Below are 16,848 nucleotides of genomic sequence, written 5' to 3' on the forward strand. Positions count from 1 at the left end.
TGGGAGTAACCCTGCGATGGACTGGCATCCCATCCAGGGGTTTTAGAAATACTCCTAGTCGCTTCATGCTACGGAGTTAAGCACCGGCCTAATGCGCCACTAGGTTCGTAAACAGACTTTACCTTACCTTATTTCTAGGTACACAATGGCTATCTGTTTACTTGTTCCACCGATAAAACTACGAGATCATTCAACATTCAGGTGAGTTGGTCCTTCCCTTGTTTGATCGTGTGTCAATAAAATCGGTCGTGGCTCTATAAATTTGCTCATTGAATTCCTTCTTAGAGCTTTATCTTTTATTTTGTCACTTTAGACAGGGGAATGTGTCAAAATGTATCAAGGGCATCACCTAGCTGTCAACTGCATTGAGGTTTGTATACATGTGGCTCTTAAGTCTCTCTTGTACATCATGTTTTTCCGATTGTCGCAGATAAATAAGGAACCTTAGTGAAGTGAAGTTCCATCACCAAAAACTGGCGTGGGAAACTTATGAATACGTGACACATCCATGATCAGTTACCTGCGCGTCCAAATTTTTTACTTCGGTGCTTCACCGTGGATTGAATAAGCTATTGAAAGAGTGTGTGACTTTCAAAATGAGCCGCTGTTTATGAATCCTTTCTTACCTCTTCAAGACTTGAACAATAACATTTCTAGGGAAAATTACAAGGTAGCGTTTTAGGATGTGACAAGCTCTGTTCATCTTGGTGATAACGGTTACTGTGGACTGTTGTGGTATGTCTTATTGCTATTTTGAGACGCCCGAAATACTAAATAACCATAAGCTTCCTTTTCTCACAATAGGTTTCTGCGGACAACGACAGATTATTCACCGGATCCAATGACCAAACAGTCAGGAGCTACAACATAAAGGTAACGAACTATGTCCTTTATTACGATGAAATAAGCCGGATCACTACTCGTTTTCTGTGAAGTAGTTGGGCCAAAAGGTTATTAGTGGCCTCAACTAGGTTTGTCTCGAATAAATTGGGGAGCGAGATTTTACCAAGCAAGCAGTATTGCTTTCCTTACATGTTTTGCGCCCTACCAAATCAATAAGGCTGTAGGAGACGAGGCAGACAACCATTCTCCCAAATTCTCAACTCAATGTTGTATTTGACTGTTTTATTTGCTTTTAGAGTGGCAACTGCACCCACAGGTTTACTTTTGATGGTCGTGTTATGTGTCTTCAAGCCGCTTTTGATCTTCTGTTTGTTGGACTCAGTACTGGTGTTGTAGCCTCCATCGACTTGGTGGTAAGACTCGGGAATAGAGCGTAGTACACGCTGGACTTCCATTTTTGTTTTTGAAACTAAACTGTAACTAAATTTATTTGAGCGTTTTAGTTAGATACATATCATAGCTGGAGACACAAAATAACTATAAAGCTAAATCTGCTGGGTAACCAAAAGAGAGCTCTAGAACTATTACAAGTACACCACCTTTCCTCCTCTGAAACTCTCCTTGCAACTATGTTTGGTCACAGTACTGTCAGCTTTTCACGATATTCGTATTCTCCGCGACTTTCTACCCAGTAAATTGGCAGCCACCCACGAGTTACAGAGTCGTCGGCTTCTGGTTTTAAGTTCATCCTGAAGTCGTCACAGACGCTTTTATGAGAAGGCTCGTTTATGATGGTCGGAGAGCTCATTTCATTTTCTTCCATCTCCAAGCGATCTTTGTGGATTGGAACCCAATTGAGAAGGAACATGATGGCTGTCGCAATAATGGTTACAGCGCTAGTGACGTAAAAAGAAACACTGTAGTCATTGGACAAGTCAAAAAGCCAACCAGCGATTGGTGGGCCAAGTGTTTTTGGAAACGCTATTATACAGTAAAGCAAACCAATGGCGTGCGCTACTCTGCGAGGGCCTGCGATATCTCGCGTGATCACGGGAACAAGCATTTCGTAGCATCCATCAAAAACGCCAAAAGTGAACGCGTACACGCAAATCCAGATGTATTTAGCTGCCATGGTGACAAGGGAGGATGAAATAGCCATGAGAAAGAGAGAGAGCTGGCAGACCTTAAGGCGGTTAAATCGCGGGAGATCGCACGCAATACCAAAAGCGATACTTCCTGTAAGTCCTCCAAATGCCATATAGCCTGTTAGAAGAGAGGCTTTGGTACTGCTGATTCCTTTGTCCTCTGTAAATCGAACCTAAACAAAAAAAGGAACAGATCAGGAGATTGACAAAGGGAAAGGTATCAAACGAAATTAAAACATCAATGTTCTCTACCAACTGAGAGCAATTTCTTGGAATTAGAGCCTTTTAGTGGAGAACAAATTCAGCTGTCCACTTAACTTACCAAATGAACGAAAGGCACGAGAAACACGAGCATGAATACACAAAGCGCAGCAACGAAGATGACGTACGCTTTGTTCTTGAAAATGTTGTCGTTGTTTGCTCTTTGTCTTTCTCGACAGGCTTTATGGCCCTCCACAGGTCGAAACATCAATCCGCTTATAAACATTAAACTCTGAACGGCGGCGAGAATCCGGAATGTTACTGAAATCCCATACGTTGATGCAAGGAATTGTATTACGGGTCCATATACAAGGGTCCCACACGCCGCACCCGCCAGAGCTATCCCAGATGCGAGGGCCAAGCGCTTTCTGAAGTACTTTGTAAGTATCACGAGCGAGGGAAATAAGCCCAGACTTGCTCCCAGACCCCATATAATTCCGTAGGTTCCATACAGGGGTGTAAGCGTTGGTGCGAAGGAACTGGCAAGGAGGCCTGAGGCTGAGACGAAAGATCCAACGATGACAATCAGTCGGCTCCCGAAGCGTTCGGCGAGAGAGGTGCCCACAGCAGCGAACAGATACATCATACTGGACGCAAGCGAGGCAACCCAAGCTGTTGAGAAATAAGATAAGCTAGTTACTGAATCGGAAAACCTTTTCCATAAGGAAAGAGAGTTTTGTACTTATGTTTTTTTTTACTTCAACCCTTTCATGCCGTTGAAAGGAATAGTGTAAAGGTTTTGCAATTGATAAAGGGCTATGCTTGTTAGGCCACTTTGCGCTTCAAAGATGTGAACGAGGGAATGATACGATAGACCTGGTAGGAGTGATGTAGGCGTGGTAAAAAAAAAAACAACAACAACAACGATAAAAGAGCAACATGACGGATTTGGAGACATTTTAATCAGGCCTTTAAACAAAGCTGCTCATACTTACCAATCATAAAACAATCTTTTAAATACACATGTAATTCTTAATCTGATTGGATAAAGCCAACAGACCATGAAGGGAAATCGTAACGAGTAAAACTCGGTTCAATTCAAAGCGAGCTTTTACAATAACTGTCACGATTATTTCTAAACGACTTTCAAATATTCACATGTACTGTGTACGTCACATAGCCCTAAGACGTGTCTCTGAAACGGAAGCTTCTGCTTATACGAGAGTAGAAAGTAAAGTTGACGTCATGTCTTGCGTTGCGCAAAAACTATCAGAATATTACAGAGGACCTTGAAAAAAAATTCCAAGTCGCCTTTTGGCGACTATCAGAGAAAAAACGGTCGCCAACTGCAAAAATGCAGTCGCCAGATAGTACAAGAACAGAAATCAGATTAGAGCCTTATTCAATTGGCGTTGTTGTTCGGCTTCTGGTGGATTGTGGCTGCGATTGTAGGGTAGACCGAAATACTCGATCTTGAATGACTTAAAACATGAAAACACAAAAGAAGAAACTCCGAAAGACTTTTGCTGACAATCTTACCTTAAGCAGTAAGCGAAAAAAGTAATAAGAACATTTCAGGGCTACTTTAGCAAGAAAAATATGTCGCATCGCATGCAAGAAATCGTACGATACGAAGGCATCAAACATTTATCAAACATGGCGGATAGGCATTTAGTACCAGACCTCCTGTTCTCAACGGATTAATTTTAAATTCAGAAGCTTTTCAACAAAATATTGCGCCCGCGATCACCATGAAGAAGCCATCGTAATATGTCTTCTCGGAAGACGCAATTTGAAAGCCATATCAAGCTTTAGCTTAAAGGTTAACAGACTTAATTTGCTTTTCCTTGGGCAGAAACGCAGAAACGAGACCTAAGAAATTTTTCTCCTCTACAATCTTTTATTTATCAGAGGAAGTAAGTTTAGTCGCCAAAGTGGCGACTAAACTCGAACTTTTAGTCGCCAAGTTAAAAGTTTTAGTCGCATTAGCGACCGTATCGGTCGCAATTTCGAGCCCTGACTGAACGTCAAAATAGGGAAGAAAACCACAAAACTTTGTATTACGCACAAGTCCCTTCTATTTACAAAACATGACGCTATCGACATTGCCGATGAAAGCAGTATGCAGGACGCGTGCCATATATGGACCTTGCTCACTATAGAGCATCGGAGCGCAGAATGCGACGGTCTGAGGTTCGATTCCTCACAGGGAGTCAAAATGTTTTCTTTGTTCCACGCTCGCGACAAGACGAAAACCATCTTTCACTACATCCCTTCTTTATTTACATTTTCAGTTTCCGTTTTCGGAGAATCGTTTTGAAAAAAGTAAAACAAACTGTGACTAGATTACGTTTTCAAGAATCTGAACTTGCAGTTTAGTTTAATCTGCAAGCCACTCTACCTGTTTCTCCTCTTTTTGTGGAATATTCATTCAAAAGCGCCGAGTACACTACACCAGTTGCATTCTGCTGTCCGACTGTCAAGAAATTCACCATCCATGCTCCAAGACAAACCACCCATCCCCACCCTCCATCGGGCGGAAGTTTGTGATGTGCTTGATTCACAGTATCTGCTGGCTGATCGTCTTCCTCCAAAACTTCGTCGCACTTCTCTTCTGAAGTCATGTCCGACAAGGAACTCATATTTCTCCTCCTGAGGACAGGGAAAGTGCTTCCCTGTTCACCTGAAGCGCTTTGTCCCAAACTGTGCAGTAGTTATTTGGCTGTCACGTGTCTACTGTGCTGGAATAAATAGAACAGAATCATGTAAACAGCTTGATAAAAAAGCATGAATTCCCCATTTCAAAAACGAGTGGGGGAGTGGGTCGAGTTCGCGGCGCAAGTTTGTCCGGGATCGTTACTTGGGACACAAATCTTTGTTTGCAATAGATTTTGTGTCCCGAGTAACGATCCCAGACTAACCTGCGCGGCGAAGTCGACCCACTCCCCCACTCGTTTTTGAAATGGGAATAGATGGATAGTCTTCGATCAGAGTGTAGTTGCTTCTCTATTTTGTTCCTTTTGCTTGTTTGTCAAAAGCTTACCTCAAGCATAATTCAATAATTTAAAAGAAAAAAACACAAAAGAGACATAACAAATCAACGACAAACCACCAATGTTATTTCCTTTTTTTTTTTTTAAAGATGACTGTGACAGTTCCTGGGGAAATTTTTCCAAACAAGGCAAATACTCACTCATTTTGAACAGTGATCTCCATGATGAACATTAAAACACAACGGAAAGATCGAGTTTCATTTTTTACTTGTTGACTTAGTCGAGTCAGCAGTATGGGAAAAATGCGTGTATAATTTTCTCGGCTGCTCAAATTTTCAAGGCAACCCCGACTTCCCTCTCCTCAACCGTTCACTTTAACTCTAAATCGAAAATGACAGGTGGAATAAACAATTGCGAGCGTGTAACGTTTATGCGCCCTAAATAGATGCCTGCAATGCACTACACTGTTTTGCAAATGAGATTTAAGTTATTCGCATATAGACTAATCCATCTCGTAATTTTTGTTTCCAACTCTACCTAGGTAGCTAAACCGTTTATCAGTTGGATTTCCTATTTATGTTTAGGATGTTCTACCGTTCGTTATTTGGCTACGCCATTCTTTCTTTAGCTATACCGTTCCCAGACTACAAGCAGTCCCTCCTTTTCGGCGAAGTTCGTCGCGCGAGCCAAAATAAGTCAGTGAAAAAAGTTTGTTGTTAGCGCGCTACGGGGAACTCTTGAAGTGACGCCGATGCACCACAGGAGCTCCATGAAGCTCCCGCGCTAACATCACCAATATTTTTTCACTCGCGCGAAGGACTTCGCCGAAAAGGTGGGACTGCTCGTAATCCATACCGTTCTGTAACTGATCCTTAGACGATCTTTATGTTTGCTGATTTTTTTGACATCCGATGTATTTTTGGTGGTGACAGCCACCCATAGAAGGGACTACGGTATCTAAACTAGTGGAAAACGTATCAGTTTAGAATATCTAGGGGCAACCGTTACCGCCAAAAATACATACAATGTAAATGGCTTAGAATAAAAAGAATAATGTACATGGTAATCATGGACATGTAATCATGGACAATTCCTCTAAATTGGGGTCAAATGGTAAAAAATTAATGGTTTAATCAGTTTAGAAACTATATAGTTCCCCTGACCCTGTTCTATAAAATTAGGAACAATCGAGTCTCATCTAAAAAAGTTCAGCCTAAGATAAAAAATTCAATGCAGTTCACGTAGCACTGGACAACCGCTATGAAAGACTATGGTTTGCCAGTTCAAGATGACAAAGTTGAATCGATTTTGGGCGGTAACAGCTGCCGTGAATATTACCTAATCTTGAAAACTGAAAGGTTTGAACGATTTTTCGTGCTAATTATTGTCTCTTTATTGCCAGAATAACATATGCCAAGAGCGCCTCCATTGCCATGAGCCCCGTGGAGTTAGCTGTCTTGCAACAGCTACTGAAGGACAGCGAAAGCTTTTGTGCTCTGGTTCATTTGATTCAACTATTGCTATCAGAGATTGCAAGGTATTTTTTGTAACTGTTGAATATAAACTTTGAATGTGAAATCTATACTTACGGATGACTTTAACTGCCTTCTGGTTGCAAATTTATTTGAGCAGGGCTTTGCTTTATAGCACATTGAAAAACAAACGAAGTCACTTTCCCTGTCCTAACATCTTTCTTAGCGACATTTCTTTGTTCAACATCAACGCCATATGAAATTAAGTCATTGGTACCTACTACTTCAACTGCTTTTAAAAAGATTTAAGGAGAAATCTCCGCTTTCCATGTAATCACAAAACAAGCTCTATATGTGAAGTCACGAAAATCAATGATTCAAAGACTTTGTTTAACAATGTCACCCCCAAGATCTCATCAGTAATTCTCCTCAGTCTCTGCCATACAATTCCTATAATGTTTCCTCTGAGAATTTGGTTCTGGATCAACCAATAATCCCTTTGATATTTAACTATATTCTAATCCCTTTTCTGCTTGATGTTGTATTGATACTGTAAGGAGAAATTCTGCCTTGGTCACTCATTGGAGTTAAGGGTTAAAGGACAAGAGAATAACGGAAACAATGGCCAACTAAAGAAGCACCTGATTGTGAAACAATGTATTCCTGTTAATGCCAAAGAAATGTATGGAGGACAATATAGAGAAAATGCATTTTGATGTTAGGGTATTGAAGTTAAAGAGGGCATAACTCGTAGCAGTTGTAAGAAGTGATGGTTCTTTGGCCCTTTATAAAATGAACTACGGGAAAAAGAGAACTTTGGTTTCGCTATGTCTTGGACAAAGGTCCTATTTGCAGTAAAAGGAATATTGCTCAAAGAGTAGGTTATTTCACTCACTTTGTTTTCGATTCTAATTTCGCAATGCAGAACATTGAATTATTTATGATAAGAACTGTCATTGACGTATTTGTCATTCTGTTTTTCTCAGACTGGTCTTCTCGTTCGGACACTCTATGATCACAGCATGACTGTTTTATGTATTCAGGTTTGTTTTAGATTGTTTAATCGTCTTTTTTTTTTCCTCTGGTTTTTATGTTTCTGCTCTGCCCTCGCTAACATGGTCAGTGACAGTTAAAACTGTGTGATCTTCCGAGGCATTTCGAGTTTTTACTCTCGGTCCCTTTATATTTTTCTGTAGACCAGCACCCTTTGAACAGTTTTAGGCCATAAGTGGAAAGAACATTTTTAAAGGATATCACTTCACAGCTATCTCTTTCTATCCCCTTAGGTTGTGGAGAATATTTTATACAGTGGATCTGCTGATATGAAAGTTCAGGCTCATAACTTGAATGTAAGTTAGGGCTTATTGGAGGGGGGTGGCAAATTAGAGGGGGGGCTTATTAGAAGGGGGTGGCTTATTAGAGGGGGGTGGCTTATTAGAGGGGGGTGGCTTATTAGAGGGTTTATGGTACATGCAAATTGAACTCATTTTCGCGAGAATGGTTGAGCACCAGGCCTCGTTTTGAAAAAGAGGCCAAGGCTAATTCGAAGATGGTCTAATACGTCATTTCTGATAAATTAATATCCTTGGGGTATTTTCTTACGAAGTATCCATTCGCTGTGATAAATTGAACTTGAATTTGTCTCTAGTTTGAAAAAAGAAAGCTGTAAGAAAGACCGACTAACATTTGATATTATTTCATTTTCAGACTGGAGAGCTTCTGAGAAGCTTCGACGGTCATCCAATGAGTGTCAGCGGACTTCAAATTATCGGCAATGTTTTAGTGACGTCATGTTTGGATAAACTTATTCGTTGCTATGACCTCACAGTAAGTTCAAAAAGCCGTCAGTTTCATGTGTAAAAATTTTCGTGTGTTAAAAGTTATTTTGTCCTTCAAGGTCGAAAAAATCGCCAAGAGTTTCAGTAGATGATAAACCAGTTCACTGCACGGCGCAAGCTGAAAGAGCGAGCGAGACTCGCCCAAAAGGGACTAGAATGATGCAGTGCTCTTTACCAGAGTTCACAGCTGTTCTTATATCTAATTATTATCTATATTTGTCTTTGTATTTATCAGTCGGCAGATCTTCTTCAAGTGTATGGTGGTCAGATGGACATGATTTTCTCAGTACACGTTAACAATGGAAGGGTAAATTAAAAAAACAGCTTTTTGTGTTGTATTATTATTTTCTTTTTACCCAGATGTTTTGCTTTGATTGAATTCCAATTTCAGAACAAATCATCTACGCCGTATCATGTGAACGATACTTTGTTTTGTTAGCCTTTTAATGTAAGGTTCTTTCTCAAGAAAAACCGCTAGCCAACAGGTACTTAAAGGCCTTTTGAGAAATGCGGAAAGATTCCTAGGATCTAGCACTCTATGCAAATTCATGGCTTCATTTTGAATTTCTTTCCAACAGATTTACAGCGGAGCACGTGATGGGTCTGTTGTGGCTGTAAAACTGGATTTACGTGTTTACCATGCTTGCAAGGTACAATAATAAATCAATCCTTTGGCTTGTGCTCAAGAAAACTGATTACAGCATTTTCAATGTTACGTGGTCAAATGCAAGGTTTCAAGGTGTTACCAATAACTTCTTTCTCTTCTTATTTTTTTACCGTTCTACTTCTTCTCTGTTTCAGTGGCGAGACTGTGATCTCAATTTTGGTGTCGTCACGCACCTTAAGAATCACCTTCGAGGTAAACACTAGAGACATTATGATTGCGTTTCCATGTGACAGACGACATAGAACCTGTTTGATCAACTGTAAGCCTTCTTGAATGAATAGTTGTTAAGTACAAGTCACGCGAGATAAATTATCGATAAAGACCGTAATTTTTTTTTCTTGAGATTCACGAGAACCAAAGGTTCTTTTCGGTCCCAACAAAATCAAATTTTAGCGCTATGTTCTGTTAACTTCTGTACATGCTAATATGCGCTGGATGTTTTGCTCCTCAGAACATCACGTCGTGGAAGAAGGCTCTGTTGAAGAGTGTCACTGGGCCGAGTGTGGACACGAGTTCTCAGCCGATGACGACATTTCGGTAAGTTGACTTATATTTCAATGCTAGGAACGGATCGACGGACGGAAGGACGAGCGGACCGAGCGACCCGATTGGTTGATTGATTTATTGACATACTCGAAGAAAACTTTACTTGCTAGTGTTTGCCAGTTTAACTTAGTGCAATTTTAGATGAAAAGAAATACCAGTAAGAACTGGTTACAGCTTGGATTCATTACAGGGTTTACCTATTCAAGCTACGTCTATTTTTTGATAATCGTCTTTCATTGGATTGGATGAGAAACATATCAAAATGAAAACTCACCTGCAGTGTTGTTACAGGTGAACCCGCGATTTAAAACAAATATGAAAGATTTTAATTTATTTATATATTTTTTCTTGTCCTTAGACTGTTCTTAACCATGTGCTGGGTCATGTGGTAGCACGAACAGCCAGAAAATCAGTGAATTGAGCAATCAGCTTTCTTTTTTGTGTTTTTGTGACTTGTTTCTTAACTTGAAAACTGTATCATTACACGGTTTAACCCTAAAACCTCGTTTTATTGTCGAAGCAATGATATTTCGCTATCGCGAAGAAAAATTTTTAAATAAAAATGAGTTGAAAACGTGTCTGAGTGTTCGTGTTTTTCCAAGACATTTTAGTTGACCTTCAAGTCGCATTTCTGTAAATATTAACTCATTATCTTTTCAAAGAATTATCACCGGAGTAGAAAATGAAAAACGAACACTTGTTCCCCTTATTGAAAGCTCTACCGCGAGATACTTCTTTCACCAGGGCCACGCTAAATCAGCCATCACATATAAATAATGAGCAAAAAATCTCATCGTTTTAGTAGAGGCCTACCAGTCGTTTAAATCTTAGCTGCAAGACATGACAGGCTTGTGTTTTTTATTTTTCTTTGTTTTTAACCTAACACTGGTGGGTTACCCACTTTACTCAGACACTAGCGAGTGGCACAGCCAATTAAATTTCAGTATTTTTGATAGAACTTTAGTAGATTTAGTTCGGTGAACCAACTTAGCAAATTTTGAAAGGCGTTGATTTTGAGCCCAAATTGATAGAGGTTGAACCTGTGCATTAATGCTCTGGTAGTGCGACTGCTATTTGAGAAATAATTGTTTTGGGCTATGTTAAAAGGAATACTATAAGAATACTATAAGAATAAAAGGAATACTATAAGAATAACTGATTAAACAACCGTGAAACCTGTGACGTTTCATCAACATGCAACTTTTTTCCGGACGAAATTTGCAGGGACAAATCTAACATATCTAACTTCTAACATATCTAACTTATGCACTTATCAAGCTAATATTCATGCCCATAAGACAAGATCATCTTCAAGAGGCGACTATTTTGTTGAAAGTTTAAGATTAGATATACAAAAAAGGGCATTTTCAAGAAATGGTGTTAGAATCTGGAATAGCTTGTCTTGTGAAGTGCGCCAGCTATCAAATACAACTTTAAGAGTAAAATTCATGATTTCCTCCTCCAGAGACTCGAAAAATACGACGATTATATTGATTTGTCTACTTTCTACTTTAATAGCACAACTATAAGACCCCAGCTTGTTCTGTTTTCTTGCCGTATCTTAAATGTATTGATGTAGCTGTAATTTGTCTAGAATTTTGAATCTCTTGCTCTGTAAATCTTTTTATTTTATATTTATAATATACGTATTAAACACTTCCCGCCTCGACTAGCCTTTGCTAACTGCGGGCAGTGCATATTTTTTGTAATATTGTAATAGATCATATAATTAAACTCATGTATTCAAGGGACGAGCTTATTCTCGAAAAGGGGTCTTTAAAATCGATATTAAGATTGTAGGGTTTGAGGCAAAGCAAATAAATTTTTAAAACTAATAAAGTATTTTGCACTGCAATACCTTAATTTCCTTCATGGCAATTTTTCAGCAAAACAACCCCTTACCACCAGCAATAAAATTTGCATCTCACCTGTTTTTTGTCAGTCCCACATAAATAAAATCATCAGAATTAGTGTCTAATGCACAATTAAACGAACTTTCCTTGACCAGGTGCGTTTTAATTTTTGCGATATTGTATCCCTCTTTTTGCCATTTAGCTTATTTTTATTTTTCACGCGACTTGCACGTAGAGAAAGCTTGGTTTAAATCTTGATGCCTATGTTAATTTTACCTATGGAGCATTTTCTCAGACAGTTGGTCGTCACGGAGTTTTTCTGTTTTTAAAGTAATTATCAGCTATCGATTTATTCCGATTTCGTATACAATTAAAGAAAAGAAAAGGATATGCCTTTAACATACCTGCCTGATGTCTTGAAGACCAGCAATCAATGGCTTGATTTGGCGTCTTTTACAAGACGTGTGGTTGCGTCGAGTATCTTTATTATCATAATGTAAGTGACATAGTGATGAAGACCAATCGATAGGAGGTCTGGGCATTTGAGAATAATTTTCGCATAATATATAAAGTTCTTTTTCATAGACTAAGCCAAAAGGAATATCAGCATCTAGTTAGAGTATCAATTATGAGAACGAAAAGCGTTGCAATAGGCCCCTCTTCTGAAATGAAGTCGTATTCCGCTGCACATTACAATCAAATTGAAGAGCAAAATTAGTTTGTAACGAATTTCTACTAATGTAATCACACTGGACAACAATCTAGGGTATTATGATTAATGCTGTAATATCTCTCGTGGCATCTCGTGACAATCCCATTGCGTGACAATCAAAGCAAAAATCAATGCTCACTTTTTTTGGTAATTTTGTGAGCATTGCATCCGTGCGAGGTATACCTACGATTTGATTGCAGGTAAGCTTTCACTAGATTATCGTACAATTTATTCCTTCAATCGTTCGAAAGACTTCTCATTCGTGGTTCCGCCGCGTCGTCAAATTTCAACGTCTAATGACCTGTTGTGACATGGTGAGGAGTTACGCAATTTATTACTGGAGGTACCTACGTGCGGTGATTATAATATTAGATAAGAATGCTTGTCTAACGAAATTCTTTTATGTGCACATCCAAACAAGGCTTGAGTAATCTCTTTTACGGGCAAATTTTTTTGGCTGAAACTTGACGGTAAGTCTCTCCTCTACCCCCTAAGTTGAGTTGAGGAATCGCTTCAACACAAATTGGAATAACGGGCTGGGGAGAGCAACATTTGGATTTTCAGACGCTTGCACTTCAATTCCGTAAGTAAAGTAGGTCTGCAAGTAATCATGTAATCTGTTAGAGGTCAAATGCAAACTTGCTGGTTAGTTATGCCTAGTAAACATGGATCTCGTAATTGGAATTTCAACTTTGAGACATGAAATCCTCAACAATGGAAAGACGGAAAAAATAAAACTCAAGCAAGTTTCAAACGGGATTCAACCCATCCCGTGACGTGTGCGTGAACAAAAGAAATACGCTTCCTAAGAGAACCATAAAGTTAGTAGTAAGCATTGGAAAAAGTTGAAATCCTTCTATCATATTGTAACTATCTCGTAAGTCAAAGCGCAAAAGAATGAAGGTCGCATCACAATCCACTGTGACAGGTCGCCGCGACAGATCGCCGCGACAGATCGCCGCGACAGATCGCTTTGTGTGACTGCAGTTTAAGTCATCACGACGACTCGTGTCCACAGCAGGAACGGATGTTTTCGGTAAAAGTTGTTGTTTTGCTGGAGGCGGATGGGTGCTACAACCTTTCCCTGCGTGGTGTTATCGGAATTATTTCGCGACGCAGGCAACGAGCCAGCTCACCTAAATTTGCGAAGAACAAAACTATTGTTACCACGTCAAAGAACTTAAGTTGAATCTGGCCATATTGGAGTTCATTCTTGATATGTAGGTATACAGTGTTACATTACAGTCGTGATGCTGACACGACAATTATGGTAATTATGCATTCGAGGACTGTTGTTGACATTTATGTTTCTCAACTGCTATTACGTAAGTTTCTGGTTGTGTCACCTCTTTTCCTCAACTTGAACGTTATTCATCTTAAAGATCTTTCTAAATCGTCAAACAATCCCTTCTGATCTGTGAAATTACTCTTTGCTGTTCATTCAGAGTAAAAAACAGTCAAAGAAACCTTTAGAATGGCATGCTACAATTTTGAAGAAAAGCCCGATGTTTCTACAGCGTCTTCAAAGCAGAAAGAGTCGGAAACAAATGACAATCATCCCCCTCCAGAGTCCCGAGGGAGAGTGGGGATGGGTCGTTTGTCTGGATGTGTTTGTTGTGAACTTCCTGACTGTTAGACGACAAAACTGCGCGGGAGTGGTATATGATGCTTTGATGGAAGAATATTCCACATCAAGAGGAGAAACAGGTAAAAAAATAGTATTATTCAGTCTTTTTCAGAGATCAGGATACTGTGTTGCAACCAACTTTCCTCAAGAGCTTTCCGAACCCAACCACAAGAATTCCCCGTCCCGAATCGTACTGCGAACATCCCGAAGGCGAAATCCCAATAGGCGCGCTACTATTGAAGATGAAAGAAGGAACTCGTTCGCTAATCGTTTTACACTCAACACTCAGAGGAGTAACTTCGTTTCCCTTCACCCTAACCACTTGGCCACGCGCCTCCCAAACATCTCAACAACGTTTCGGATTCTTGCGGGTCTTCAAAGTTTGATGCTCTTAAGCGCCTTGACGTTTACCCCCGTCTCCTCGGTAACAAGGACAAATCAACCGCCACGTAACAGAGAAATGGACTTTCGTTTTTTCCGGAGCAAAGCGTATATTATCTGGGTTGTGGCGCAATGCGTCTTTATGGTAGTATTTCTTGTGCCCTTTGTCCATTTGGTCAGATAGTTTAATTTTTATAAAGAAACTTGATTTTGTGTTTTGTGAAGTTGTACATCTCGGGACATAACTTCTAATGTCACGGTTAAAATGCCATTTTCATGACGGACGCGGTAAAGTTGAAGAGTGAGGGAGGAAGTTAAGCAGGCGAAGCGGCTGAAAGTGACCACTGGAAACAACGTTTTACGAGTCCAGGTCGGAGCTACTTACTTTTCAAATTTTATAACGAATGGGGGAAATGAAAATGGTCAACCAACATTAGTCTCTTTGTTCTGCTCCCCGTGCAAGTTTATGGCAACACAAATCTAATTAACCCCTTATGCTTTCTAGGTTATATTGCTGTGCAAGGTAATAGTGACTATTTGCGTTCTAGGCATGTGCCTTCACTCACTAACCACCTCTCTGATTGATCGTTTAGGTTCGCTTCGCAGAAGACAAAGGAGTAACGAAATCTAGAGCGTCTTTCCTCTGATTACCCTCCCTTCAATCGCCTCAAAGTTTTTCCAGCCACTTTAATATGCATAGCTATTTCTACGCCAGCTGTAACCGCAGCAACGAGATACGAGTGGATAGTCGTGTACGCGTTCACGTTTGGTGTGTGCGACGGTTGTTACGAGTTGTTACTTCCCGTTATAACGCGTGACATTGTTGGTAATTGAAATACGTTGGGAACGCGATAGGTGCTTTGTATTGTTTAATGGCGTTTCCCAAAACATTAGGCCCACCAATGGTTGGATGGATTTTTGACGCCTCAAAAAATTACAGTGTATCGTTTTATGTCAGAGACGGCTTGGCGTTGATTGCTGCGATTGTCATGTAGACCGTAAACTGGGTCAAGTTCAATGATGAGGATGAAGAGGGGATAAGCGAAAGGTTACTCTCCTGCAACGAGACTCCAAGATCAAATCAGAGAATACAACACAGCTGACGTTTCGCGGCCGCGGGACTGATCCCGCGCTTACTCATTAAAAGAGTTGCCCCAAGACTCCGCGTTGTGACTCTAATTACGAACGTACCGACAACTTTTTTGATTGGATGTCAACAACTGGAACGTATAATCTTCATGGGATCTTTGTATTTCTTTCCCTAACATATGTTGCAGAAAGTCTGCTCTGCCTGTGTTTGATTATTGTGTCTTGTTTTAACTCACTAGTAATTTTATTGTATTTAATTTGTATGACAACTGTACGTATCTTTTAGCTTATAATGTAGTAAACTAATGCATGGCTTATAACCCCAATAATATTGTAGTAATGAAATCTCTTTAGTTTATTATAAAATCTCTTTAGTTTATTGTGGTAATGAAATTTCAATGTGTAGTATTTACTTATTTATTACTAATACCCGCCAAGACTAGCTAATGCTACATGCGGGTTGTGTAAATTTGCTTCTGATGTTCTAAAAATAATAATAAACAAACAAAGTCTATAGGATCATAACATATTAACGCGAAGCCTTTGAGGACCGGTCATTACCCATCGCTTTGGGGAAGGGGCGCTGGAGGATTTTAGAGGGGGGGGGGATCACATGATATTCAGGGGGAAAGGAGGGGGATCAGTCTTCGCCAACAGGGTATGAAGAGGGGACTATAGAAAATTGACCGCCAATTAACAAATGAGAGGGAATATAGGAACAAAGGAAAAATAAAGACCACTTCTAACTATCCTTTGTCATGTTAAACTATTAGGAAATTGTTTACCGATCAACTGCCAACGAGGAGGGGGGGAGCATCATAAGAATCTTACAGATCCTTATGGAGAGATCAGGTAAAATTTGTTATGACTCAACCAAAATCCTCAGAACCCCACCCCCCTCCCCCTCCAAACGATTTATAATGACCGGTCCCTTTGTGGTAGTGTTTTCCTTGCATGACTTTTAGCAGTGTGTTTAGTGGTGGTCGGAAGACATTCATAATTGTCAACGTTTTGAGACACCTAAACATTTCCGTTTGTGTTGCGTTGGCTGAACGAAAACATTTTTTGGTATAGATTTTGTTTTGAGGACGCACTTGATAGATAAGGATTCTTCCGATTCGCCGTACAGCCATAACTGTCTTTCATGCATCCAGTCGGAAAACGATAAACAAGATAGTGGATCATTTTTAACAACAAGCGGCCATTTCCACTGGCTTGTTTTACCAAGTAATCTCTATTTAGGCATATCCAGTTTGAAAGATTACTAAGTCTTACTCGCTTAATCCCGAGTCAAGTTTAAAGTAGTCAACACTTCAGAATAATCCGATTTGCGCATTGTGATCTCTTTGACGTTTGGGCTACCAAGAATAATTCTTTGTGTATCTAGAGGAAACATCTTGTGCAAAGTCTCTTTTTGTGCGACGAAAATATTTATTTAATATTATCTGTAGAACATCCGGCATAATTTCAGAACGTTCCTA

The 16,848-nt window shown here is 39.8% G+C and overlaps 2 protein-coding genes across 4 annotated transcripts in view; one reads left to right on the forward strand and one right to left on the reverse strand.

Moving 5' to 3' along the window:
- Positions 1-10,283, forward strand: part of LOC111330894 (uncharacterized) — a 28,403-nt gene extending 18,120 nt beyond the window's left edge. For both annotated transcript variants that reach the window (XM_088745069.1, XM_022935875.2), the window contains exons 8-20: positions 139-201; positions 314-370; positions 805-873; positions 1,140-1,256; positions 6,585-6,719; positions 7,641-7,697; positions 7,941-8,003; positions 8,362-8,481; positions 8,728-8,799; positions 9,071-9,142; positions 9,294-9,351; positions 9,611-9,696; positions 10,064-10,283. In XM_088745069.1, coding sequence (XP_088601195.1) covers positions 139-201; positions 314-370; positions 805-873; positions 1,140-1,256; positions 6,585-6,719; positions 7,641-7,697; positions 7,941-8,003; positions 8,362-8,481; positions 8,728-8,799; positions 9,071-9,142; positions 9,294-9,351; positions 9,611-9,696; positions 10,064-10,126 — 1,032 coding nt within the window. In that variant the 3' untranslated portion in view covers positions 10,127-10,283. The remainder of the gene's footprint in view (positions 1-138; positions 202-313; positions 371-804; positions 874-1,139; positions 1,257-6,584; positions 6,720-7,640; positions 7,698-7,940; positions 8,004-8,361; positions 8,482-8,727; positions 8,800-9,070; positions 9,143-9,293; positions 9,352-9,610; positions 9,697-10,063) is intronic.
- On the reverse strand, positions 874-12,054 carry LOC111330895 (monocarboxylate transporter 10-like). Of its 2 annotated transcripts, none has more exons than XM_022935877.2 (4): positions 11,963-12,054; positions 4,591-4,930; positions 2,311-2,861; positions 874-2,161 (listed from the first exon to the last, which is right to left on the reverse strand). In XM_022935877.2, exons 2-4 carry the CDS (start codon positions 4,829-4,831, stop codon positions 1,481-1,483), a joined length of 1,473 nt encoding a protein of 490 aa, XP_022791612.2. In that variant the 5' UTR covers positions 4,832-4,930; positions 11,963-12,054; the 3' UTR covers positions 874-1,480. The 2 variants fall into 2 exon arrangements, with proteins under 2 accessions (XP_022791612.2, XP_088601196.1); XM_088745070.1 differs by lacking the exon at positions 11,963-12,054 and adding an exon at positions 11,564-11,642.
- Positions 12,055-16,848: the final 4,794 nt, after the last annotated feature.

The sequence above is a fragment of the Stylophora pistillata genome, chromosome 14, assembly GCF_964205215.1.
Source record: "Stylophora pistillata chromosome 14, jaStyPist1.2, whole genome shotgun sequence".
In the NCBI taxonomy this organism is placed as follows: domain Eukaryota; kingdom Metazoa; phylum Cnidaria; class Anthozoa; order Scleractinia; family Pocilloporidae; genus Stylophora; species Stylophora pistillata.

Bases quoted from the DNA above. Each gene is read 5' to 3' on its own strand.
- LOC111330895 (XM_022935877.2), bottom strand. From the start codon at position 4,831: ATGAGTTCCTTGTCGGACATGACTTCAGAAGAGAAGTGCGACGAAGTT. The intron at 2,862-4,590 runs GTAGAGTGGCTT...ATTTCTCAACAG, and splicing joins CACAAAAAGAGGAGAAACAG to CTTGGGTTGCCTCGCTTGCG. The intron at 2,162-2,310 runs GTAAGTTAAGTG...TTTTTTGTTTAG, and splicing joins TCGTGCCTTTCGTTCATTTG to GTTCGATTTACAGAGGACAA.